Raw genomic sequence first — 27,078 nt, forward strand, 5'->3', positions numbered from 1 at the left:
CGCATGTGGCTCTTTCATCCCTCTGCTGAGGCTCCGTCACGCAAAATATGCATCACAACCACCAATGTGTAACACCCACCGGCACCTGATTTATTGAGCTTTTCAACCTCCCGTAGGCCAACCATGGATATATCCAAGAAAAGAAATGTTTCCGAAGAAAACAGAACGTTTAATTCAACTACATATGCTAGTTTGGTGGCCGCTCAAGAAATAGTCAAGCACGGGGAGGGTTTTGTGGCTCCCGGTGTTTTCTTTTCTGTGGGAAACGGGTCCAAATGGCTCTTTGAATGTTTAAGGTTGCCTAAATCATAGAGTTGGAAGGGACCTTAGAGGTCTTCACCCCCTGCTCAAGCAGGCGACCCTCTACAAGAGGCTGTCTGGTCTCTTCTTAAAAGCCTCCAGTGTATAGAACATCCACAACTTGGTCCTTCAAGTCTTCCAACGTAAGAGTCAGCACTGAATTGATGTCATATAACCAATCAGTCTAAAGGTTACTTTTTAGATGTTTTCCTATGACTTCCTTGCTTTTGTTCTTTATATAGATCTATTGTTTGCTTGTTTATTTATTTGTCAACAAGTACAAGGAAACAAGTAACAATATAGACATGGACACATGAAGAAAAATTGGCACAAATAAAAGGATATAAATAGGCAAAACATAACCATAAACACGTAGAATGAGTGCATATGAATGGGGACAGTAGGACAGGGACGGTAGGCACGCTAGTGCGCTTATGCACGCCCCCTTAAGAAACATGAAAGGTCCACGGTAGACAGTTTAAGGTAAAAGGTATGGGGGTTAGCGAGACTAACAACAGGATCAGGTAGAGTGTCCCAAACATTAACTACTCTATTGCAAAAGTCATATTTCCTACCATCAAGATAAGAGCGAATGACATTGAGTTTGAATCTATGTTCTTTGTATATTAGTTTGCAAGCCACTCAAGAGTCCTGTAGCATATGTAGAAGATGGGCAGCTATTTAAATCGGAATAATAAATAGATATTTGGGGATCAGACCCAGAGCAAGAGCAAAACCACTCTGCAACTTGTCCTTTTTGCAAAACCACATCCTAGGAGGGAGAAATATGTGTGTGTCCCGCATAAGAGAATTTCTTGCAATTCACACGAGGGCTGAAACACGTGTCAGAACTTGGGAGCTCAGGTGCATCCAAGACTTGCGGGTTGGGGGGGGTGAAGTTGGAGCCAGAAGTTGGATATCCGACCAGCTGGAAGGTCGGGAAGGAAGGCCACGCCCCCTCTCTCACGAGCAGCCAATGGCCTTCCCGCCCGGCCCAACCTGCCCGGCGCAAAGATGGCGCCCGCGGGGCCGGAAGCCGCTCGGGCGGAAGCGGAAGAGCGGCGCTGAGGCGAAGTAAGCGGCGGCCCAAGCGCGGCTGCCGGCGATGAAGCCTCTCCGATCGCCCGGGGCGGTGTGGGGCCTGGCCTTGGTGCTATGGCAGCTGGGCCCGGCGGCGCGGGCGATGGACCCGGTCACCGTGGGCATCGCGCTGGCCGGCACCGCCTCGGCCCTCACCGGCCTCATCTCCCTCCCGAGGCTCTATTGCTACTTTGCCGAATGCTGCGTGGAAAGGCCCGTGGCGCAAGTCGGGAGAGGTGGGTGACGTCAGGGCTCTGGGAAGGGGGCGGGGCCGCTGCGGACGTGGAAGGGGAGGGGCGCTGTGACGTCACAGGGGAGGTGGGCGGGGCATCGCAGGTGACTGACCCAGACCGTCCTCGATTTACGACCACAGTGGAGCCCCCACACTGTTAATTTTGCCCCGTTTAACCACCTTTTTTTCTTGACACATTTGTTAAATGGACTACACACCATCGTTAAGCGAATCTGGCTTCCCCGTTGACTTTAAAAGGTCGTAAAAGATCATCACGTCACCCGCCCGGGACACGGCGGCCGTCATAAATATGAGTTCAGTTGCCAAGGGATTGACTTTTTTGATCACGTGACCGTGGAGAGGGCTGCAACGGTCGTAAGTGTGAAAAACGGTCATAAGGTCTCTCTTTTTCAATGCTGTAACTTGGAACGGTCACTAAACGAATGGTCGTAATACTACCTGTATTGCTCTGGAAATTCACCGTACTCTCCCACGGCTCTTTTTTTTTTTAAGTGGTTTTAATTTTTTTAAATAGGTTTTGTTGATCTCCCCTCGGAAAGTAGGTAAAACATTCGTCTTATTTCTACTGTCAGACTCCCAAGTTCAAATGTTTCTCGATAACGTTTTTTAAAAATTTCTGGCTTCTCCCATCATTCCCCCCTTCTCCCACAGATCTTAAAGACAATCTGGGGAAAAAAGTCTTCGGACAGCACCTGGTGTCCGAGGTGATTGTGAAAGCCGTGACGGGGTTTTTGACGAACCCGAATCCGAAGAAACCCCTGGCTCTCTCTCTGCACGGATGGACGGGGACGGGCAAAAATTTCGTCAGCAAGATTGTGGTGGAAAGCCTGTACGACGAAGGGCTCAAGAGCAAATACGTCCACCAGTTCGTGTCCACTCTACACTTCCCACATCAGCAGAACATCAGTCAGTACAAGGTAAGCTGCAGGGAAGCCCATTGTTTTCCTCAGTAACAAGTAGTCCTCGGCTTACAACAGTGACCATTTAAAGGCCCTGGAAAAAGGGATTTACGACCGCTTGTCACACAAACTTCGCCGGCTTCCCCAGGTTATGTGATCAAAAGTCAGACTCGTATTTATGATGGTTGCAGTGTCCCGGGGTCATTTGATCACCTTTTGCAAGCTGAAAGACATTTCATTACCAAACTAGGTAACGTCATCAGTGTTAGTAAGGTAGCGCTGCTCTCGTTTTATACACAAGCAGCTTGCCTTGTGTTGGTGAGGAGGTTCTCAGTGGTTCCTTGACTGGGTTGTTTGCCGTTACCTTATTTGTCTGAGTTGGTAGTTCCTTGTTTTGTGGATTTCTTGATTGTTGGTCTACCGTTAATCTTTGTATTAATCTCTGGTCATCTGGGTGTGGATTTCTGGGGAGTGTGTTTAGGCCTTTTCCGCTTTTTGATGGGCTCCTTCAGCTTTGCTTTTAATCTCTCAGGACCAATTGCAAATGTGGATTCGTGGCAACGTGAGCGCCTGCGGAAGGTCGATCTTTATATTTGACGAGATGGATAAAATGCACGCTGGACTCATCGACTCCATCAAGCCTTTCTTGGAATATTATGAAGAAATAGACGGCATCTCTTATCGAAAAGCGATTTTCATTTTCCTCAGGTGAGGCACCACAACAGACCAAAAAAAAAAAAAAATTGTATATTTTAAAACAAATTTGCTGGAGAGAAAGTTTTCGAGATTTCAGGATTCTCGTTTTTTTAAAAAATCTGGGTTATTGTAAACCTAATTTTTGTCCCTTTATTGCTTATGTGACAGTGTCAGTTCTATAATTTGTTTCCTCAAATATTTCCCCAGCAAATACAGATAGACCTCAACTTATAGCCACAATTGGGACCAGAATGTCTGTTGCTAAGCAGTGGGGGGGGGCAGCCATTGAAACCAGAACCAACTCAGGTACACCAGTGTTACAGGTATACACAGAACAGGTAGTTCTCTACTTACAACAGTTCGTTTAGTAACTGTTCAGAGTTACAACAGCATTTTAAAAAGTGACTTGTGACCCTTTTTCACACTTACAAATGTTGCAGCATCCCCATGGCCATGTGATCAAAATTCAGATACTTGGCAACTGACTCATATTTATGATGGTTGCAATATCTTAGAGTCACATGGTCATCTTTGCGACTTTCTGACAAGCAAAATCCATGGGGAAGCCAAGTTCACCTAACAACGGTGTGACTAAATTAACACAGTGATTCACTGAACAACGATGGCAAGAATGGTGTTAAAATGAAGCAAACTCATCCAAATGTCTCACTCAGCAAGAAAAAAAATTGGGCTTAATTGTAGTCATAAGTCAAGGACTACCTTCTAACACAATACTGCCATGTTCGTGTTACCCTTTGAAAAGTTATGTCAAAAAAGAGGGGAAAAAAATCTGGATTTCTTTTCTGTCCAGACAAAACTGCTTAGTTGTAGTGGCTGGCACTCTTCAGCCCTGCTTTGCAGAAGCATAGAAATCACTTTCAGCTGCCAGCCTCTGAAAAAACAACAACTTTTTTTCCCCCAGCAATGCTGGAGCTGAAAAAATAACCGAAGTGGCCCTCGATAATTGGAAGAGTGGAAAGAAGAGGGAAGACCTTCCTCTGCATGTTTTGCAACAGTCATTGTCAAATTCTGTGTTTAATAACAAAAATAGTGAGTAACACATTTATTTATCTATCATTTAAGTTTCCACCCATTGCTTCTTGTCCTGCCTTCAGTTGCTTTGGAGAAAAGCAGAATAACATAGCAGGAAAAGACCCCAGAAGTCTTCTAGTCCAACCCCCTGCACAGGCAGAAGGATTTATACCATTCTGGACAAATGAAGGTCCAACCTGTTTTGAAAACCTCCAGTGGTGGAGCACTCATAACTTCTGGAGACAAGTCCTTCCGCTGGTTTATTCTGTCAGAAAATTTCTCCCTAGTTCTAGATTGGATTTCTCCTGGATTAGTTTCCATCCGTTGCTTCTTCTCTTGCCTTCTGGTGCTTTGGAAAATAAGTTGACCCCCTTTCTTTTTTGTGGCAGCCCCTCAAATGCTGGACTGCCTATAGTTGCTTTTGTTTTAATTGCATCACAAAAGAATCCCACTCCAGACAACACACTTTTCTTTTGCAGGTGGATTTTGGCACAGCAGTCTGATCGACCGAAATGTCATTGATTACTTTATTCCTTTCCTGCCTCTGGAAATCAGCCACGTGAAAATGTGCATCAGGTCTGAACTGGAATCGCGGGGCCACGTGGTCAACGAAGATGTGGTCTCTCGGGTGGCCGATGAGATGACCTATTTCCCCAAAGAGGAGCGGATCTATTCTGACAAAGGATGCAAGACAGTTTACACAAAATTAGATTTCTATTACGACGTCTAAAATTGTTTTCCGCTTGCAACTTCAGAGAAGGGGGAAAGAAATGAACCTGTTCAGAGGACTCAAAAGAAACCAAATTGCTTCCCCCCCCCTAAGATTTTAACCTATGTAAATAGGACAATTAATTGAGATTGGGGAAGAGTTGGGATCTTGGAAGCCTAAAATTGTGGCTCATTCGTTAAGAGAACAGTTTCTCGGTCCATCTGGTGAGAAATTGTTTTTAATCATGACTCCGGTTTGGTCCACGTCACGAGCTCTTTAGGGAACACATCTGTCTATTTGGAAGTGAAAACGGTTCTAATTAGATAACGGTTGATACATAAAGTATTCTGATTTCTTCTAAGAAATGAAGGAATGTTTTTGAATCCATGCACTTTTTTTAAAAAAAAATAATAATTACAAATTAACAGTTTGAATCTTTCCAGCAATCTTGAGCTAATGTAGTACACGTCATTAGAAATGATTCTTTGGGTATCCCTCGGTCTGCTTTTAAAAAGCCTTTATTCTGTATCGAGACCAGTGTTGGTGCTAAAAAAAAGGAAGAAAAAATTATCTAGAAGTGATCTAGTGCTGCCAGAATTGTCAAGCAACAAAATATTTAACTCTATTTCAGGGTATTTTTTGTAACTTTGAAATAAAACACAGCTGCCCATTTTAACTACTGCCCAGGCTGAATAGCAGACATATTCTAGGTATTGTGAGAATCATCTGCAATTCCTTGAAGCAAGAATTTACAGAAACCAATTCTGAAAGTGTTGCCTTCGTGCCAAGACACAGAATTTCTGAGAATATATTAATGTTGGTGTCTCTGTGATCACTAGCAAAATGTTCTTTTCCTCCAGCCATCCAAATAAAATGGCTTTGTGAAACAGCTTTCCTTAACAAGATGGTTTTCATCTCTTACGGCTGAAAGATCTCTTACTTTTGTTGAAAGTTCTAGAATATTTTTGTGAATAAAGCCAAAACGGTTGGTTAATTCTGAAGGTCGCTGTCCTACCCTGTCTGGAGGGCGCAACATGTTGAGGGGCTTCATTAAAAGTTCAACTTGTGTAGATTGCTGCTGCCATGGGAAATGGGGTGGGATTTTTATTATATGGTGGATTTTTTAAATTTTGTGAGCCCTTTTTAAAAAGCCAGGAGTCCCCAACCTCTAGTCTATGTAATACAATATCCAAAAGATCAGTTTCCCCATTGCAACTTTATTCTAACACACGACGTAGAAAACAGCCAATTTTCTCAATAGCTTTCTCAATTTGCCCAGCACAACATTATCAGTCATCAACTTCAGGGGGTGCGGTCTGCGAAAGTAGCTTGTATGGGTAATTTACAGTTCAGTGTTATTTAAGGGCAGAAAATCTGGTTAATTCCATAAACCACATTTAAACCATGAAGAAATGCAATCAAGGCAGCCATTTATTATTTTGCATTTTCGAACAAGTACCTCTTTTGAAAACATTTAAGGGGGGGAGGGAAGAGTTCCTATAATAGAAAAATAGTTTTGAATTTGGGGTCCATTTCTTTTCCAAGGGCAAGACACCATTTATCAAAAATTATTATAACATTTCAGCAGAATCCCTAAGAAGCAAAAAACAAAACAAAACAAACCAGTCTGGGTAATGTTGTTTTTCCATTAAAAAACAAAACTGGAAAAATAACAAATTCAATATCTGCACAACAAAATAAAACCAACCGGCTGCCTAGCAAGATTGTAACATAGTAGAGAAGATGCAAAAAAACAGAAAAAGGGGTTGAATTTTAGAGATGCTTTGGACTATGATTCCCATTATCCAGCCTTAGAAAGGGGGGCTGATGGGGATTGCCTCTCTTGCAACAGACTGGCTAATGGGAACTGTAGTCCAAAGCATCTCCTATACTGTAATTATTTATTTATTTATTGGTTCGATTTATATGCTGCCCTTTTCCGGAGACTCAGGGCGGCTTACAATGCGTTAAGCAATAACCTTCATACTTTTGTATATACCTGCTTAGTAGGGCTTTGGGGGGGGGGGGGCTAAGCGGTGTTCTTTTTTATACAAAGCTTATTGCCCCCACAATCCGGGTCCTCATTTTACCTACCTCGGAAGGATGGAAGGCTGAGTCAACCTTGAGCCTGGTGAGAATTGAACTTGCAGTAATTGCAGGCAGCTGGTGCTACTTAACAGCACTTTAGTCTGCTGCGCCACCAAGGCTCTTAATAACCATAAGTTTATTTTATTTTTGTAATTATTTTCAGATTTTCTTTTTTTAAAAATGAGCATTTTAAGCAGGGGGGAACTCTGCTGCAAGAAGGGGCGGTCCCTACCAACACCCCCACCCCAGTTGTGTCTGATGGGACTTGTAATCCAAAGTATTCCCAGTATAACCCTTTGTAGTCCAAAGGGTGGCCGGGCGGGGCGAAAGGTCCCCACAAGGGGGGGGGGGCGAAGGCTTGAGGAAAATGCATTACACCACACACACACACACCACACTGCCACGTGCGTGTGCAGCCTCTAATCTCCCTCACCTGTGCGGCCCACGTGGCCGTAATGAGCCCCACCCTACCCCCCACCGCCGCGAGCCGCCGTCTCCATGGCAACCGCTCCGGGAGCCGAGCCCAGCTGGGTGGAGGACAACCGCGCGTGCGTACGAGCACCGGCGCGCGCCTTTCCCGCCCAAATTCCCCCACCCCCGCGGTGTCCTTCTCCACGCCCACTTCGCCCGTTTATTGGCTGCTCTGAAAACCCGTCCCTCGGATTGGCCAGGAGGCCTCTCCTCTCTCCGAGGGGCGGGGGCATTTAAAAAGTCGGCGGGCTCCTCAGCTGTGTGCAAAATTAGCGAGCACGCTGCCGAAGCGGCAGACTGTGCCGCGTCTCTCGTTCCTCAAAAAGGGAGGGACGATGCTGCGGGGCGCCGGAGAGCCCACCAAAAAAATCTCTCACCGGCGCCCCCGCAGCCCAAGACCTCGAGCTCGAGGCCGGGCAGGGCCTTTTGAGCTTTTGAGGTAATTCTACCTGAGGGTTTTTATAGGATACGGAGGGGAGCGTGAATTCTTTAGCCAATTAATAACCTATTCTCGGGCAGTAAGGATATAGCACCTGTGGTAATTTTAACCCCAGGCGTGTAGTCTAAGGAGAAAAACGCCAGGGGCCGCTGAATTAATGCCTCAAAAGTATGTTAATTAATGGACTCGAATACCACAGGTTACTCGAGATAAGTTACCTCACCAATGGGTTTGCCTCAGGGAATAACGCAAACCGCTGAAGTAATTCTAGTCAAGACTCGAATTCTTAAAAATTTTGCTGGAACCTGAGGTAACCTCAGCCATGTCCCTTTAAAAAGGACCAAACCACCACAGGTGTGAAAAAAATTAGTTTTAAAGGTAAAATTGCCTTAGGAGCCGACCTTGTTCTCAGGAATAAAGTCAATTCTTGAGGTCTGAGGTAAATTTAGCCAGGACTAAAGGTTTTAGAGTAAAATTTTGGTGGAACCTGAGGTAATCTCAGCCATGTCCCTTTAAAAAGGACCAAACCACAGGTGTGAAAAATAGCTTTAAAGGTAAAATTGCCTTAGGAGCCGACCTTGTTCCCAGGAATAAAGTCAATTTTTGAGGTCTGAGGTAAATTTAGCCAGGACTAAAGGTTTTAGAGTAAAATTTTGGTGGAACCTGAGGTAATCTCAGCCATGTCCCTTTAAAAAGGACCAAACCACAGGTGTGAAAAATAGCTTTAAAGGTAAAATTGCCTTAGGAGCCGACCTTGTTCTCAGAAATAAAGTCAATTTTTGAGGTCTGAGGTAAATTTAGCTAGGACTAAAGGTTTTAGAGTAAAATTTTGGTGGAACCTGAGGTAATCTCAGCCATGTCCCTTTAAAAAGGACCAAACCACAGGTGTGAAAAATAGCTTTAAAGGTAAAATTGCCTTAGGAGCTGACCTTGTTCTCAGGAATAAAGTCAATTTTTGAGGTCTGAGGTAAATTTAGCTAGGACTAAAGGTTTTAGAGTAAAATTTTGGTGGAACCTGAGGTAATCTCAGCCATGTCCCTTTGAAAAGGAACAAATCCACCACAGGTGTGAAAAAAATTAGCTTTAAAGGTAAAATTGCCTTAGCTGACCTTGTTCTCAGGAATAAAAGTCAATTCTTGAGGTCTGAGGTAAATTTTTAGAATAAATTTTTGGTGGAACCTGAGGTAATCTCGGCCATGTCCCTTTAAAAAAAAAAGGACCAAATCACCACAGCTGTGAATAAGAGTTAAAAATTAGTTTTTGGGTAAAGTCTGAGTCATCTTAGCCATGTCTTTGCAGACTAAAAGTACTTCAAGGAGAAAGTTAATTAAAATTTACTTCAGGTCCAGGAGCTGATGTTACTCTCAGGAATAAATCTGAGGCAATTTTAGCCAGGGGCAGTTAAAAGGGCAAAATTACCACAGGTGAACAAGCATTAAAATCGAGTGGCCCTTACTTTCCTGAATGAATTCAACTCTGGGGACCTGAGGAAATTTTAGCCAAGGATCAAGTCCTTAAAAGAAGCAAAACATGCAGAGGATGAGTTGCCTCAAGTAATTAAAGGCAAAGGTTAACTAAAATTACTTCAGGTCCAGGAGTTGATCTTACTTTCTTATTTAGTTATTTATTTATTTCAATTTGTATACCGCCCTTCTCCTAGTGGACTCAGGGCAGTGAACAGCCAGAGCTAAAACACATGCAGATACAAAATTTAAAATTGTTAAAAAGAATTATATAACTGGCCAAATTTAAAACAATTCAATTTAAAACCCCATGACAATTTAAAACTAAAAAACTAAAAAGACTAAAAAATAAAGTCAGTTTCTTGGGGTAATTCTGAGGTAATTTCAGCCATGCCCTATTACAAGGATCAAACTCCACCACAGGCGAGTCAAAATTAAAGGTAGTTCTAAAGGTAAAGATAAAAATACCTCAAGAGCTGACCTTGGTCTCAGGAATAAAGTGATTTCTTGGGACCTGAGGTAATTTTAGTCAAGGGTCTCAAATCCTTTAAAGAAGCAAAATGTAAAGAAAGTAACTTACTTCAACTAACTACTTCAACTAAAGGCAAAAGTTAACTAATATTACTTCAGGTCCAGGAGTTGATCTTATTTTCTTGAAATAAAGTCAATTCTTGAGGTCAGGTAATTTTAACCAAGTTTTTAATAAAATTTTGGTGGAACCTGAGGTAATCTCAGCCATGTCCATAATGGGGAGCCATTATGGATTTAATTTTGTTTTAAATGTATTTTAATGTTTATATTGTATGTTTTTAATCTTGGCTGTTCACCGCCCCTGTCCTTCTGGCGAGGGGGCGGTATAAATTTTTTTTTAAAAAAATGTCCCTTTAAAAAAAGGACCAAGCCACCAGAGGTGTGAATAAGAGCTAAAATTAGCTTCCAAGTAAAGTCTGAGGTAATCTTAGCTGTGTCCTTGCAGATTAAAAGTCCTGAAAGTAGGTAGAAGAGAAAGTTAACTAAAATTACTTCAGGCCCAGGAACTGACTCAACTCTCAGGAACAAAACTGAGGCAATTTTAGCCAGGGGCAGTTAAAAAGGGCAAAACTATCACAGGTGAACAAGCATTAAAATTAGCTTAAAGGAAAAATAGCTTCAGTATCTGGAGATGCCCTTACTTTCCTGAATAAAGTCAACTCTGGGGACCTGAGGAAATTTTAGTCACAGCTCATCCTTAAAATAAGCAAAACATGTAGAGGACTAGTTGCTTGGTCTGAGGTATTCCCAAGGGCACAATGTTCCAATTCATACTATCGTGCCTTCTTTCACTTGTAGGATAAAACAGACAAAAGCCCCGTTACAAAATTACTTGATAAGTTTTCCAGTCCCTGAACATTAGTTGTTCATTTGGTGATGTTTTTTTTTCCCCAAAGGCATGAATCCAAACTAGACGAAGAAGAAGACATCAACAGTAAGACAGATGGTTTCATTTACTCTTCAGGGTATCATGAAAGTGAAGAAGCCTGGCAGGTACTCTTTGCAACATATTTGTTACTGCAAAAATCTTTGGGCCTTGCTAAAGTTTACTCTAAGGCTTGCTTTAACAAAGATTTTTTTAAAAAAACAACAACAACATTACAAAGTATCGATAGTAAAAAGAGCAGTCATAAGCAGTCAAAGGTAGGTAAAAAGTATCAAAAAAATTTCTGACCCAACATAATTTTGGCTATTGGCTGTGGTTCTTAGAACCAGAGCGCATTCCACATTGCAACCCAGCCTGGAGATGGGGGTGATGCCCCTACTTATAGAGGTCTTTCAGTCCCTGAGCTTCCACTCTGACGCTCACCCTGAATGAGCCCGGCAGTCAATCCACTGCCAGTCTCATTGAGCCCCTGAGCAGCCACTGTGGGAGACTCACACTGGAAGTCCTCTCTGGGGTCACCCTTTCAGTCCCTGAGCGAGCAGTGAGGGCGAATCATACTGGAAGAGACAACAGCGCTCAGCTAGAAGCCTCCTCCAGTGCCTGAGGACCCCCTCAGTGAGACTCGGACCAGAAGGGAATCCTTTGGGATCACCTCCCTCCCACCATTACACCCTTAGAAATAATGCCAGTACCAGCCAGACTTCTTAGAATCGAAAGTGAATCTGGTGACGCAATGTTCTAGTGGCTTCTTTCAGTGTTGGTGCAAATGGTCTTGGAGGTTCTTGGTCAGGTTTTAGTTGTTAGCTTCATTGGCAGTTCCTTGATTGGGGCATTCTGTATCTCTTGATTGTTGGTCTGTTGTGAATGATAGTGATACAACCTCAATGGCCCTTTTTAATGCTAGGTGTGGCTGTTGACATATAAAAGAACTTAGTTTTCTAGCTTTGCAGACTGAGGGTAGGAACAAGTATTCTTGATGATGTGATTTATTTTACAGATTTCTGCCTGGCATACTTTAGCCCTAGCAATGGTTCTTAGAACCAGAAAGAAAACCCCAATGGCCATTTTTAATTCTAGGCGTGGCCAGTAATTGATAATAGATTTCATACTTTTTTTGCCTGGCATAATTTAGCCCTGGCGATAGTTCTTCGGACCAGAAAGAAAACTTCAGTGGCCATTTTTAATGTTAGACATGGCTGTTGATCGATTATAGATTTTATGGATTTCTGCCTGGCATAATTTAGCCCTGGCGATGGTTCTTAGAACCAGAAAGAAAACCCCAATGGCCATTTTTAATGCTAGGCGTGGCCAGTAATTTATAAAAGATTTTATACCTTTTTTGCCTGGCATAATTTAGCCCTGGCGATGGTTCTTAGAACCAGAAAGGAAACCCCAATGGCCATTTTTAATGCTAAGTATGGCCGTTGATTTATAGAAGATTTTAAAGTTTCTCACACTGAGCGGAGGAACAACTGCAGTCCTGCTGCCAAATGTTCCTTGGAAGAGACAACGCTTGCTGGACACGACTCAGGAAGGAAGAAGATGCAAACTGACCTGTAGACGAAGAAGAAGACATCAACAGTAAGACAGATGGTTATATTTACTCTTCAAGGTATCATGAAAGTGAAGAAGCCTGGCAGGTACTCTTTGCAGCATATTTGTTACTGCAAAAATCTTTGGGCCTTGCTAAAGTTTACTCTAAGGCTTGCTTTAGCAAAGATTTTTTTAAAAAAACAACAACAACATTACAAAGTATCGATGGTAAAAAGAGCAGTCATAAGCAGTCAAAGGTAGGTAAAAAGTATCAAAAAAATTTCTGACCCAACATAATTTTGGCTATTGGCTGTGGTTCTTAGAACCAGAGCGCATTCCACATTGCAACCCAGCCTGGAGATGGGGGTGATGCCCTTACTTATAGAGGTCTTTCAGTCCCTGAGTTTCCACTCTGACGCTCACCCTGAATGAGCCCAGCAGTCAATCCACTGCCAGTCTCATTGAGCCCCTGAGCAGCCACTGTGGGAGACTCACACTGGAAGTCCTCTCTGGGGTCACCCTGTTGTGGCCCCGCCCTCTGAGCCTATCCCATCGGAGGAAGAAAGCTCCGAGCATGAGGAAGAGGAGTCAGCCAGGCCTCCCTCTCCAGGCCCCTCCCCTCTGGCACTGTCTCAGGAGCTGGCCGAGGGAGAGGAGATTAGCCGGGAGACAGGTGTCTCGGATGAGGGTGAAGGTGAGACGTCATTCCTGGATGCACGCCTCCGAAGGCGTGATAAACGATTGCAGCAGCTCAGGAGGCGTGCTAGGGATTAGGACTGAGTCACTGGACCACACCCCAGAGACAGCGATCCCTGTGACGAACAAAAATAAACCTTGGATAGTCACTAAAGGATCGTCCGAAACTGTCAGAGGAATATTATTCTGTTGGACTTTTGTACGCTGAGTATATTAACTTTCTGTTCTGTGGAAATAAAAGCACTTGGCAGACGGGGTGTATATCGCTGCCAAGTTGGAGATAAAGACCTGGGTGTGTGCCAAGTGCTTCTTTAACCCTCGGCTGGCTGTGTTTGTGTGTGTGTGTGGACGGGGACAGATCACACCCTTTCAGTCCCTGAGCAAGCAGTGAGGGCGAATCACACTGGAAGAGACAACAGCGCTCAGCTAGAAGCCTCCTCCAGTGCCTGAGGACCCCCTCAGTGAGACTCGGACCAGAAGGGAATCCTTTGGGATCACCTCCCTCCCACCATTACACCCTTAGAAATAATGCCAGTACCAGCCAGACTTCTTAGAATCGAAAGTGAATCTGGTGACGCAATGTTCTAGTGGCTTCTTTCAGTGTTGGTGCAAATGGTCTTGGAGGTTCTTGGTCAGGTTTTAGTTGTTAGCTTCATTGGCAGTTCCTTGATTGGGGCATTCTGTATCTCTTGATTGTTGGTCTGTTGTGAATGATAGTGATACAACCTCAATGGCCCTTTTTAATGCTAGGTGTGGCTGTTGACATATAAAAGAACTTATAGTTTTCTAGCTTTGCAGACTGAGGGTAGGAACAAGTATTCTGAATGCTACCTGGTGGTGTGATTGATTTTATACATTTCTGCCTGGCATAATTTAGCCCCGGCAATGGTTCTTAGAACCAGAAAAAAACCCCCAATTGCCATTTTTAATGCTAGGCGTGGCCAGTAATTTATAAAAGATTTTATACCTTTTTTGCCTGGCATAATTTAGCCCTAGCAATGGTTCTTAGAATCAGAAAGAAAACCCCAATGGCCATTTTTAATGCTAGGCATGGCCAGTAATTGATAATAGATTTTGCACCTTTTTTGCCTGGCATACTTTAGTCCTGGCGATGGTTCTTAGAACCAGAAAGAAAACCCCAATGGCCATTTTTAATGCTAGGAATGGCCAGTAATTGATAATACATTTTATACCTTTTTTGCCTGGCATAATTTAGCCCTCGCAATGGTTCTTAGAACCAGAAAGAAAACCCCAATGGCCATTTTTAATTGTAGGCGTGGCCAGTAATTGATAATACATTTTATACCTTTTTTGCCTGGCATACTTTAGTCCTGACGATGGTTCTTAGAACCAGAAGGAAAACCCCAATGGCCATTTTTAATGCTAGGCATCGCCCTTAATTGATAATACATTTTATACCTTTTTTGCCTGGCATAATTTAGCCCTGGCGATGGTTCTTAGAACCAGAAAGGAAACCCCAATGGCCATTTTTAATGCTAAGTATGGCCGTTGATTTATAGAAGATTTTAAAGTTTCTCAGATTGAGCGGAGGAACAACTGCAGTCCTGCTGCCAAATGTTCCTTGGAAGAGACAACGCTTGCTGGACACGATTCGAGAAGGAAGAAAAGCCAAAGAAGAAGAAACAAGAGAGCAAGAAAATGTCTCCAGCCCAAGTGATGTTGCCTTCTACGCTGTGAGGTAAGTTCAGTTGCGGCTTCTTTCATTCGAAGTTTTGGGACAATGGAGGGAGGGGTGGAGGTCTTCCACTAATTGATGGCCTGTTCTGCCTAGGTAAGTAAGGGTAGTGCCTGCATCTGAGGTAATAGTAACTACTGGGTACTCTTAGGAGTAAAAACTTCAGTGGCAGCTGAAGTAACATTGATTTTTTTTAATCTCAAAGGCAGGTCCTACACCACCTTAAAAGACAGAAGATTCAATTGTCAGCCTCCAATGTTGATGGTAAAAATAGAAGAAAGCATGGAAAGCAAGAATGCATATGGTCTTCGTCAGGAATGATACTTCACCAAGTAACTCAAAACTGACCTGTGATAATAGATTTCAAACCTTTCTGGCATGGAGTAAATTTAGCCCCGGTGATGGTTCTTAGAACCAGAAAGAAAACCCCAATGGCCATTTTTAATTGTAGGCGTGGCCAGTAATTGATAATAGATTTTATACCTTTTTTGCCTGGCATACTTTAGTCCTGACGATGGTTCTTAGAACCAGAAAGAAAACCTCAGTGGCCATTTTTAATTCTATGTGTGGCCAGTAATTTATAAAAGATTTTATACCTTTTTTGCCTGGCGTAATTTAGCCCTGGCGATGGTTCTTAGAACCAGAAAGGAAACCCCAATGGCCATTTTTAATGCTAAGTATGGCCGTTGATTTATAGAAGATTTTAAAGTTTCTCAGATTGAGCGGAGGAACAACTGCAGTCCTGCTGCCAAATGTTCCTTGGAAGAGATAACGCTTGCTGGACACGACTCGAGAAGGAAGAAAAGCCAAAGAAGAAGAAACAAGAGAGCAAGAAAATGTCTCCAGCCCAAGTGATGTTGCCTTCTACGCTGTGAGGTAAGTTCAGTTGCGGCTTCTTTCATTCGAAGTTTTGGGACAATGGAGGGAGGGGTGGAGGTCTTCCACTAATTGATGGCCTGTTCTGCCTAGGTAAGTAAGGGTAGTGCCTGCATCTGAGGTAATAGTAACTACTGGGTATTCTTAGGAGTAAAAACTTCAGTGGCAGCTGAAGTAACGTTGATTTTTTTTTATCTCAAAGGCAGGTCCTACACCACCTTAAAAGACAGAAGATTCAATTGTCAGCCTCCAATGTTGATGGTAAAAATAGAAGAAAGCATGGAAAGCAAGAATGCATATGGTCTTCGTCAGGAATGATACTTCACCAAGTAACTCAAAACTGACCTGTGATAATAGATTTCAAACCTTTCTGGCATGGAGTAAATTTAGCCCCGGCGATGGTTCTTAGAACCAGAAAGAAAACCCCAATGGCCATTTTTAATTGTAGGCGTTGCCAGTAATTGATAATAGATTTTATACCTTTTTTGCCTGGCGTAATTTAGCCCTGGCGATGGTTCTTAGAACCAGAAAGAAAACTTCAGTGGCCATTTTTAATCGTAAGTATGGCCATTGATTTATAGAAGATTTTAAAGTTTCTCAGATTGAGCGGAGGAACAACTGCAGTCCTGCTGCCAAATGTTCCTTGGAAGAGACAACGCTTGCTGGACACGACTCAGGAAGGAAGAAAAGCCAAAGAAGAAGAAACAAGAGAGCAAGAAAATGTCTCCAGCCCAAGTGATGTTGCCTTCTACGCTGTGAGGTAAGTTCAGTTGCGGCTTCTTTCATTCGAAGTTTTGGGACAAAGGAGGGAGGGGTGGAGGTCTTCCACTAATTGATGGCCTGTGCTGCCTAGGTAAGTAAGGGTAGCGCCTGCATCTGAGGTAATAGTAACCACTGTGTATTCTTAGGAGTAAAAACTTCAGTGGCAGCTGAAGTAACATTGATTTTTTTTTTATCTCAAAGGCAGGTCCTACACCACCTTAAAAGACAGAAGATTCAATTGTCAGCCTCCAATGTTGATGGTAAAAATAGAAGAAAGCATGGAAAGCAAGAATGCATATGGTCTTCGTCAGGAATGCAACTTCACCAAGTAACTCAAAACTGACCTGTGATAATAGATTTCAAACCTTTCTGGCATGGAGTAAATTTAGCCCCGGCGATGGTTCTTAGAACCAGAAAGAAACCCCAATGGCCATTTTTAATTGTAGGCGTTGCCAGTAATTGATAATAGATTTTATACCTTTTTTGCCTGGCGTAATTTAGCCCTGGCGATGGTTCTTAGAACCAGAAAGAAAACTTCAGTGGCCATTTTTAATGCTAAGTATGGCCGTTGATTTATAGAAGATTTTAAAGTTTCTCAGATTGAGCGGAGGAACAACTGCAGTCCTGCTGCCAAATGTTCCTTGGAAGAGACAACGCTTGCTGGACACGACTCAGGAAGGAAGAAAAGCCAAAGAAGAAGAAACAAGAGAGCAAGAAAATGTCTCCAGCCCAAGTGATGTTGCCTTCTACTCTGTGAGGTAAGTTCAGTTGCGGCTTCTTTCATTCGAAGTTTTGGGACAATGGAGGGGAGGGTGGAGGTCTTCCACTAATTGATGGCCTGTTCTGCCTAGGTAAGTAAGGGTAGTGCCTGCATCTGAGGTAATAGTAACTACTGTGTATTCTTAGGAGTAAAAACTTCAGTGGCAGCTGAAGTAACGTTGATTTTTTTTTATCTCAAAGGCAGCTGCTCCACCCTCTTAGAAGACAGAAGACTCAGTTTTCAGCCTCCAATGTTGATAGAAAAAAATAGAAGAAAGCATGGAAAGCAAGAATGCATATGGTCTTCGTCAGGAATGATACTTCACCAAGTAACTCAAAACTGACCTGTGATAATAGATTTCAAACCTTTCTGGCATGGAGTAAATTTAGCCCCGGCGATGGTTCTTAGAACCAGAAAGAAAATCGCAATGGCCATTTTTAATTGTAGGCGTGGCCAGTAATTGATAATAGATTTTATACCTTTTTTGCCTGGCGTAATTTAGCCCTGGCGATGGTTCTTAGAACCAGAAAGAAAACCTCAGTGGCCATTTTTAATGGTAAGTATGGCCATTGATTTATAGAAGATTTTAAAGTTTCTCAGATTGAGCGGAGGAACAACTGCAGTCCTGCTGCCAAATGTTCCTTGGAAGAGACAACGCTTGCTGGACACGACTCAGGAAGGAAGAAAAGCCAAAGAAGAAGAAACGAGAGCAAGAAAATGTCTCCAGCCCAAGTGATGTTGCCTTCTACGCTGTGAGGTAAGTTCAGTTGCGGCTTCTTTCATTCGAAGTTTTGGGACAATGGAGGGAGGGGTGGAGGTCTTCCACTAATTGATGGCCTGTTCTGCCTAGGTAAGTAAGGGTAGTGCCTGCATCTGAGGTAATAGTAACTACTGTGTATTCTTAGGAGTAAAAACTTCAGTGGCAGCTTAAGTAATGTTGATATTTTTTTTTATTTCAAAGGCAGGTCCTACACCACCTTAAAAGACAGAAGATTCAATTGTCAGCCTCCAATGTTGATGGTAAAAATAGAAGAAAGCATGGAAAGCAAGAATGCATATGGTCTTCGTCAGGAATGATACTTCACCAAGTAACTCAAAACTGACCTGTGATAATAGATTTCAAACCTTTCTGGCATGGAGTAAATTTAGCCCCAGCGATGGTTCTTAGAACCAGAAAGGAAACCCCAATGGCCATTTTTAATTGTAGGCGTGGCCAGTAATTCATAATAGATTTTGCACCTTTTTTGCCTGGCATACTTTAGTCCTGACGATGGTTCTTAGAACCAGAAAGAAAACCCCAATGGCCATTTTTAATGCTAGGCGTGGCCAGTAATTCATAATAGATTTTGCACCTTTTTTGCCTGGCATACTTTAGTCCTGACGATGGTTCTTAGAACCAGAAAGAAAACCCCAATGGCCATTTTTAATGCTAGGCGTGGCCAGTAATTCATAATAGATTTTGCACCTTTTTTGCCTGGCATACTTTAGTCCTGACGATGGTTCTTAGAACCAGAAAGAAAACCCCAATGGCCATTTTTAATGCTAGGCGTGGCCAGTAATTCATAATAGATTTTGCACCTTTTTTGCCTGGCATACTTTAGTCCTGGTGATGGTTCTTAGAACCAGAAAGAAAATCGCAATGGCCATTTTTAATGCTAGGCGTGGCCAGTAATTGATAATAGATTTTATACCTTTTTTGCCTGGCGTAATTTAGCCCTGTCGATGGTTCTTAGAACCAGAAAGAAAACCCCAATGGCCATTTTTAATGCTAAGTATGGCCGTTGATTTATAGAAGATTTTAAAGTTTCTCAGATTGAGCGGAGGAACAACTGCAGTCCTGCTGCCAAATGTTCCTTGGAAGAGACAACGCTTGCTGGACACGACTCAGGAAGGAAGAAAAGCCAAAGAAGAAGAAACAAGAGAGCAAGAAAATGTCTCCAGCCCAAGTGATGTTGCCTTCTACGCTGTGAGGTAAGTTCAGTTGCGGCTTCTTTCATTCGAAGTTTTGGGACAAAGGAGGGAGGGGTGGAGGTCTTCCACTAATTGATGGCCTGTTCTGCCTAGGTAAGTAAGGGTAGCGCCTGCATCTGAGGTAATAGTAACCACTGTGTATTCTTAGGAGTAAAAACTTCAGTGGCAGCTGAAGTAACATTGATTTTTTTTTTATCTCAAAGGCAGGTCCTACACCACCTTAAAAGACAGAAGATTCAATTGTCAGCCTCCAATGTTGATGGTAAAAATAGAAGAAAGCATGGAAAGCAAGAATGCATATGGTCTTCGTCAGGAATGCAACTTCACCAAGTAACTCAAAACTGACCTGTGATAATAGATTTCAAACCTTTCTGGCATGGAGTAAATTTAGCCCCGGTGATGGTTCTTAGAACCAGAAAGGAAACCCCAATGGCCATTTTTAATTGTAGGCGTGGCCAGTAATTCATAATAGATTTTGCACCTTTTTTGCCTGGCATACTTTAGTCCTGACGATGGTTCTTAGAACCAGAAAGAAAACCCCAATGGCCATTTTTAATGCTAGGCGTGGCCAGTAATTCATAATAGATTTTGCACCTTTTTTGCCTGGCATACTTTAGTCCTGACGATGGTTCTTAGAACCAGAAAGAAAACCCCAATGGCCATTTTTAATGCTAGGCGTGGCCAGTAATTCATAATAGATTTTGCACCTTTTTTGCCTGGCATACTTTAGTCCTGGTGATGGTTCTTAGAACCAGAAAGAAAATCGCAATGGCCATTTTTAATGCTAGGCGTGGCCAGTAATTGATAATAGATTTTATACCTTTTTTGCCTGGCGTAATTTAGCCCTGTCGATGGTTCTTAGAACCAGAAAGAAAACCCCAATGGCCATTTTTAATGCTAAGTATGGCCATTGATTTATAGAAGATTTTAAAGTTTCTCAGATTGAGCGGAGGAACAACTGCAGTCCTGCTGCCAAATGTTCCTTGGAAGAGACAACGCTTGCTGGACACGACTCAGGAAGGAAGAAAAGCCAAAGAAGAAGAAACAAGAGAGCAAGAAAATGTCTCCAGCCCAAGTGATGTTGCCTTCTACGCTGTGAGGTAAGTTCAGTTGCGGCTTCTTTCATTCGAAGTTTTGGGACAAAGGAGGGAGGGGTGGAGGTCTTCCACTAATTGATGGCCTGTGCTGCCTAGGTAAGTAAGGGTAGCGCCTGCATCTGAGGTAATAGTAACCACTGTGTATTCTTAGGAGTAAAAACTTCAGTGGCAGCTGAAGTAACATTGATTTTTTTTTTATCTCAAAGGCAGGTCCTACACCACCTTAAAAGACAGAAGATTCAATTGTCAGCCTCCAATGTTGATGGTAAAAATAGAAGAAAGCATGGAAAGCAAGAATGCATATGGTCTTCGTCAGGAATGCAACTTCACCAAGTAACTCAAAACTGACCTGTGATAATAGATTTCAAACCTTTCTGGCATGGAGTAAATTTAGCCCCGGCGATGGTTCTTAGAACCAGAAAGAAACCCCAATGGCCATTTTTAATTGTAGGCGTTGCCAGTAATTGATAATAGATTTTATACCTTTTTTGCCTGGCGTAATTTAGCCCTGGCGATGGTTCTTAGAACCAGAAAGAAAACTTCAGTGGCCATTTTTAATGCTAAGTATGGCCGTTGATTTATAGAAGATTTTAAAGTTTCTCAGATTGAGCGGAGGAACAACTGCAGTCCTGCTGCCAAATGTTCCTTGGAAGAGACAACGCTTGCTGGACACGACTCGAGAAGGAAGAAAAGCCAAAGAAGAAGAAACAAGAGAGCAAGAAAATGTCTCCAGCCCAAGTGATGTTGCCTTCTACGCTGTGAGGTAAGTTCAGTTGCGGCTTCTTTCATTCGAAGTTTTGGGACAATGGAGGGGAGGGTGGAGGTCTTCCACTAATTGATGGCCTGTTCTGCCTAGGTAAGTAAGGGTAGTGCCTGCATCTGAGGTAATAGTAACTACTGGGTATTCTTAGGAGTAAAAACTTCAGTGGCAGCTGAAGTAACGTTGATTTTTTTTTATCTCAAAGGCAGCTGCTCCACCCTCTTAGAAGACAGAAGACTCAGTTTTCAGCCTCCAATGTTGATAGAAAAAAATAGAAGAAAGCATGGAAAGCAAGAATGCATATGGTCTTCGTCAGGAATGATACTTCACCAAGTAACTCAAAACTGACCTGTGATAATAGATTTCAAACCTTTCTGGCATGGAGTAAATTTAGCCCCGGCGATGGTTCTTAGAACCAGAAAGAAAATCGCAATGGCCATTTTTAATTGTAGGCGTGGCCAGTAATTGATAATAGATTTTATACCTTTTTTGCCTGGCGTAATTTAGCCCTGGCGATGGTTCTTAGAACCAGAAAGAAAACCTCAGTGGCCATTTTTAATGGTAAGTATGGCCATTGATTTATAGAAGATTTTAAAGTTTCTCAGATTGAGCGGAGGAACAACTGCAGTCCTGCTGCCAAATGTTCCTTGGAAGAGACAACGCTTGCTGGACACGACTCAGGAAGGAAGAAAAGCCAAAGAAGAAGAAACAAGAGAGCAAGAAAATGTCTCCAGCCCAAGTGATGTTGCCTTCTACGCTGTGAGGTAAGTTCAGTTGCGGCTTCTTTCATTCGAAGTTTTGGGACAAAGGAGGGAGGGGTGGAGGTCTTCCACTAATTGATGGCCTGTTCTGCCTAGGTAAGTAAGGGTAGTGCCTGCATCTGAGGTAATAGTAACTACTGTGTATTCTTAGGAGTAAAAACTTCAGTGGCAGCTGAAGTAATGTTGATATTTTTTTTTATCTCAAAGGCAGGTCCTACACCTCCTTAGAAGACAGAAGACTCAGTTTTCAGCCTCCAATGTTGATAGAAAAAAATAGAAGAAAGCATGGAAAGCAAGAATGCATATGGTCTTCGTCAGGAATGATACTTCACCAAGTAACTCAAAACTGACCTGTGATAATAGATTTCAAACCTTTCTGGCATGGAGTAAATTTAGCCCCGGTGATGGTTCTTAGAACCAGAAAGGAAAACTCAACGACCATTTTCTTATGCTAGGTGTGACTGTTGATTGATAATAGATTTTATACCATTCTTGCCTGGCATAATTTAGCCCTGGCGATGGTTCTTAGAACCAGAAAGAAAACCCCAATGGCCATTTTTAATGCTAGGTGTGGCCAGTAATTCATAATAGATTTTATACCTTTTTTGCCTGGCATAATTTAGCCCTGGCGATGGTTCTTAGAACCAGAAAGGAAACCTCAGTGGCCATTTTTAATTCTAGGTGTGGCCAGTAATTGATGATAGATTTTATATGTTTTTTGCCTGGCATAATGCTAGGTATGGCCATAAAATCTATAAAAGATCTTAGAACTTCTGAGATTGAGGAGAGGAACAAGTGCAAGCCATCTGCCAAATGTTCTTGGAAAGTGGCAACGTTTGTTCAGCATGGAGAGGAAGAAACAAAAGTGAAAGAAGGAAAAAGAGGAAGAAAATGTCACCAGCCCAAGCCTGTTAGCCTTCAGCTGTGATGTGGCCTCTATGCTGTGAGGTAAGTTGAGATTTGTATTCTTCAAAGTTTGGGAATAATGGAGGGTGGGATGTAGTGTTCCACTCACTGATAGTCCCTCTTGCCCAGGTAAGTAAGGGTAATCCCTGCATCTGAGGCAATAGTAACTACTGTGTATTGTGTATTCTTAGGAGTAATATTCCAGTGGCAGTTGCAATAACGTTGATTTTTTTTAATCTCAAGGGTATGTAGTACACCCTCTTTGAAGACAGAAGACTGAGTTGTCCACCTCCAGTGCTGATGGTGAGAAGAGAAGAAAGAATGGAAAGCAATGTGATGTTTGTCAAGAATGCATTTTCACCCAGTCAATCAAAACTGACCTGTAGAAAAATCTTTGAAATTGTAAGCCACTCTCATTAACATGCCATACTATGTATTTTAATGTTGTCTGTGTCTTTTTATAGATAATAGAATTTCTAGTTTTCTTGCCCGGCATAGTTTTACCCATGGCGATGATTTTTAGAATCAGAAAGAAAAGGTCAAGTACTCTTTTTAAATCTAAGCGTGCTCCATGATGTATATAAGATTCCATGGTTTTCTTGCCTCTTGGCTATTAGTCCAGGCAATGGTTCTTAAAACCAAAGAGAATGATTATGGCATTCTCAAATACTAGTTAGTTATTAGTTATTTGGTATAGTATAATGTTAGCCATAGCTGTAGTTCTTAGAAGTTGAGAACACCCCACAAGCATCCCATATATCAACATGGCATGGAAAGGATAGTGAGTTGATGGGGTACATTTTTAAGGAGCAAGGCTGCACTGTTCCTGATTCTATCTGTGCTCAAAGCAGACCCCCACGCATGATGGTGGAAATGCTACGGCGCCCGGGAGGACGTGGTCTTCCAGTCACTGAGCAGGCAGTGAGGGCGGATCCCACTGGAAGAGTCTAGAGCGCACAGAGAGAAGGCTCTCCCAGTCCCTGAAGATCCCCAAATGAGCAACCTGGAAGGGATCCTTTGGGATCACCAGTCCCCCTCCACATTTGTACTCTGCCTACGTTCACGCATGAGCACAGGTGAGTTGATGGGGTGCGTTTTTCAGGAGCAAGGCTGCATGTTCCTGATTCCACCTGTGCTCAAAGCAGACCCCACGCATGATGGTGGAAATGCTACGGCGCCCGGGAGGACGTGGTCTTCCAGTCACTGAGCAGGCAGTGAGGGCGGATCCCACTGGAAGAGTCTAGAGCGCACAGAGAGAAGGCTCTCCCAGTCCCTGAGGATCCCCAAATGAGCAACCTGGAAGGGATCCTTTGGGATCACCAGTCCCCCTCCACATTCGTACTCTGCCTACGTTCACGCATGACCACAGGTGAGTTGATGGGGTGCGTTTTTCAGGAGCAAGGCTGCATGTTCCTCATTCTATCTGTGCTGAAAGCAGACCCCCACGCATGATGGTGGAAATGCTACGGCGCCCGGGAGGACGTGGTCTTCCAGTCACTGAGCAGGCAGTGAGGGCGGATCACACTGGAAGAGTCTAGAGCGCACAGAGAGAAGGCTCTCCCAGTCCCTGAAGATCCCCAAATGAGCAACCTGGAAGGGATCCTTTGGGATCACCAGTCCCCCTCCACATTCGTACTTTGCCTACGTTCACGCATGACCACAGGTGAGTTGATGGGGTGCGTTTTTCAGGAGCAAGGCTGCATGTTCCTCATTCTATCTGTGCTGAAAGCAGACCCCCACGCATGATGGTGGAAATGCTACGGCGCCCGGGAGGACGTGGTCTTCCAGTCACTGAGCAGGCAGTGAGGGCGGATCACACTGGAAGAGTCTAGAGCGCACAGAGAGAAGGCTCTCCCAGTCCCTGAGGATCCCCAAATGAGCAACCTGGAAGGGATCCTTTGGGATCACCAGTCCCCCTCCACATTCGTACTCTGCCTACGTTCACGCATGACCACAGGTGAGTTGATGGGGTGCGTTTTTCAGGAGCAAGGCTGCATGTTCCTCATTCTATCTGTGCTGAAAGCAGACCCCCACGCATGATGGTGGAAATGCTACGGCGCCCGGGAGGACGTGGTCTTCCAGTCACTGAGCAGGCAGTGAGGGCGGATCCCACTGGAAGAGTCTAGAGCGCACAGAGAGAAGGCTCTCCCAGTCCCTGAGGATCCCCAAATGAGCAACCTGGAAGGGATCCTTTGGGATCACCAGTCCCCCTCCACATTCGTACTCTGCCTACGTTCACGCATGACCACAGGTGAGTTGATAGGGTGCGTTTTTCAGGAGCAAGGCTGCATGTTCCTGATTCCACCTGTGCTGAAAGCAGACCCCCACGCATGATGGTGGAAATGCTACGGCGCCCGGGAGGACGTGGTCTTCCAGTCACTGAGCAGGCAGTGAGGGCGGATCCCACTGGAAGAGTCTAGAGCGCACAGAGAGAAGGCTCTCCCAGTCCCTGAGGATCCCCAAATGAGCAACCTGGAAGGGATCCTTTGGGATCACCAGTCCCCCTCCACATTCGTACTCTGCCTACGTTCACGCATGACCACAGGTGAGTTGATGGGGTGCGTTTTTCAGGAGCAAGGCTGCATGTTCCTGATTCCACCTGTGCTCAAAGCAGACCCCACGCATGATGGTGGAAATGCTACGGCGCCCGGGAGGACGTGGTCTTCCAGTCACTGAGCAGGCAGTGAGGGCGGATCACACTGGAAGAGTCTAGAGCGCACAGAGAGAAGGCTCTCCCAGTCCCTGAGGATCCCCAAATGAGCAAACTGGAAGGGATCCTTTGGGATCACCAGTCCTGCTTCTTCACACTTAGAATTAGGTTCAGTAGCAGCCATATCTGTTAGAATCAAAAGTAAACCTGGTGGCCCACTTCAATATGAGATATTGCCATCTCAATAAATTAATAAGTGCTCTTTTGCTAGGGTGAGGCATTAGGTTCTGTAACTGGTAAATAAATCTCTGCGGCCCTTTTTAATTCTAGATGTGGCCATTGAAATCCTGAGCAGATTTCTTGCCTGGCTTAATTTAGGCATGATGTTGGTTCTTAGAACCAGAAAACATCTTAACGGCCCTTTTTAATGCTAAGTGTGCCGGTGGTTTATAATAAATTTTGTAGTTTTCTGCCTGGCATAAATGTAGCCGTGGCAATTGTTCTTAGAACCAGGCGAAAAAAGCCTCAAAGGCTCTTTTTAATATTATGTATAGCTAGTTATTGATAAAAGGTTTCTAGTTTTCCGCCTTGGAATAATTTTAGCCTGGGCTGTGGTTGAGAATGCATGTTATTTTGGACTAGTACATGTTAATCATGACAACACAGTATGTGGCCCTCACCTCAAGAGTTTTGATTTCTTTTGTCACACACATTTGTCGACTTTTTATTCCTGAAATATTTGTAAATGGGATTCAGGCTAGTTAATATTCTGTTTGACATGTATTTTTTGGAATGCAGCTGAGTTTAACTCCTGATTTACTGTTAAGTAGCTGTGATGCTTATGGTAAACATTTTATCTGTTGCCTAATTTGTAATGTATCCTTTCATATAATCATCACCAAAAGATACCTGTCGTGAAATTAAAATTTTTGAACATTAAAGTTGTGGTTTCTTTTACACCTCACCACTTTTTTTTATCAAAAATGTCATTTTATTATGATTATGTGACTTTGTCATCCTTAAAATATTGGATGATAGTTTTATGTATCTTTAGGACTGTATTATGATTTGAATGGTCAAGTCTGACTATATTTGTGTTATTATAAAACAATTTTTTTATTTTCAAACAAAAACAACATAAAAATATCTTTCAAACAATTACAGTGTATCAGTCGGTTAGTATCCTTTCTTTGTGCTCACATTATCTTCAAAACATCAATCTATAACACATAGTTCTATTCCCAAAAAGCAGATTTTAACACAGTATATTTTAATTTCATTTCATATATCATATTTCATCTCCATATTTTATTATCTATCTAACAATAAAACATGTCCCATATCAAGTAATACTGATTGTCCTCCTGTTCCCTTATTTCAAATGCCAATTTACTCATTTCAGCACATTCTATTATTTTATTAATAATTTCTTCATCAGTAGGTATTTCCTCTCCTTTCCAGTTTTTTGCAAATACAATTCTAGCCGCTGTCAAGACATTCACAATTACATATTGCAAATCTTTATTATATGTCTCAGGTAAAATCCCTAATAAAAATATTTCTGGTTCAAAGTCAATGTGTCTATCATTTTTTCCAACCACATGTGTATATCTTTTTGTCCAATATCTTTTTGCTTCTCTGCATGTCCACATATGGTAATACGATCCTGGTGTCTGGTGACACTTCCAGCATTTCTCCGATTTGTTCTTGAACATTCTGGCTATCCTCACGGGGTAAAACATACAAATTCTCCTTATAGGCTG

General features: G+C 43.0%; 1 protein-coding gene and 1 long non-coding RNA gene across 2 annotated transcripts; both read left to right on the forward strand.

The window, feature by feature from the left end:
- The first annotated feature begins 1,291 nt into the window (after positions 1 to 1,291).
- On the forward strand, positions 1,292 to 5,858 carry LOC117676566 (torsin-1A). Its single transcript, XM_034436111.3, has 5 exons — positions 1,292 to 1,616; positions 2,285 to 2,550; positions 3,065 to 3,240; positions 4,151 to 4,278; positions 4,740 to 5,858. Exons 1-5 carry the CDS (start codon positions 1,406 to 1,408, stop codon positions 4,988 to 4,990), a joined length of 1,032 nt encoding a protein of 343 aa, XP_034292002.2. The 5' UTR covers positions 1,292 to 1,405; the 3' UTR covers positions 4,991 to 5,858.
- A 1,725-nt stretch (positions 5,859 to 7,583) lies between these two features.
- On the forward strand, positions 7,584 to 26,891 carry LOC132709660 (uncharacterized). The gene is made up of 12 exons (XR_015730119.1): positions 7,584 to 7,967; positions 10,858 to 14,775; positions 14,978 to 15,648; positions 15,851 to 16,408; positions 16,612 to 17,168; positions 17,371 to 17,927; positions 18,132 to 19,141; positions 19,345 to 20,241; positions 20,445 to 21,001; positions 21,204 to 21,762; positions 21,967 to 22,707; positions 22,909 to 26,891. It is a non-coding gene; the product is annotated as an uncharacterized LOC132709660 (long non-coding RNA).
- The last annotated feature ends 187 nt before the right edge of the window (positions 26,892 to 27,078 follow it).

This window comes from Pantherophis guttatus, chromosome 16 (genome assembly GCF_059756535.1).
Source record: "Pantherophis guttatus breed Tessera chromosome 16, ASM5975653v1, whole genome shotgun sequence".
In the NCBI taxonomy this organism is placed as follows: Eukaryota; Metazoa; Chordata; class Lepidosauria; order Squamata; family Colubridae; genus Pantherophis; species Pantherophis guttatus.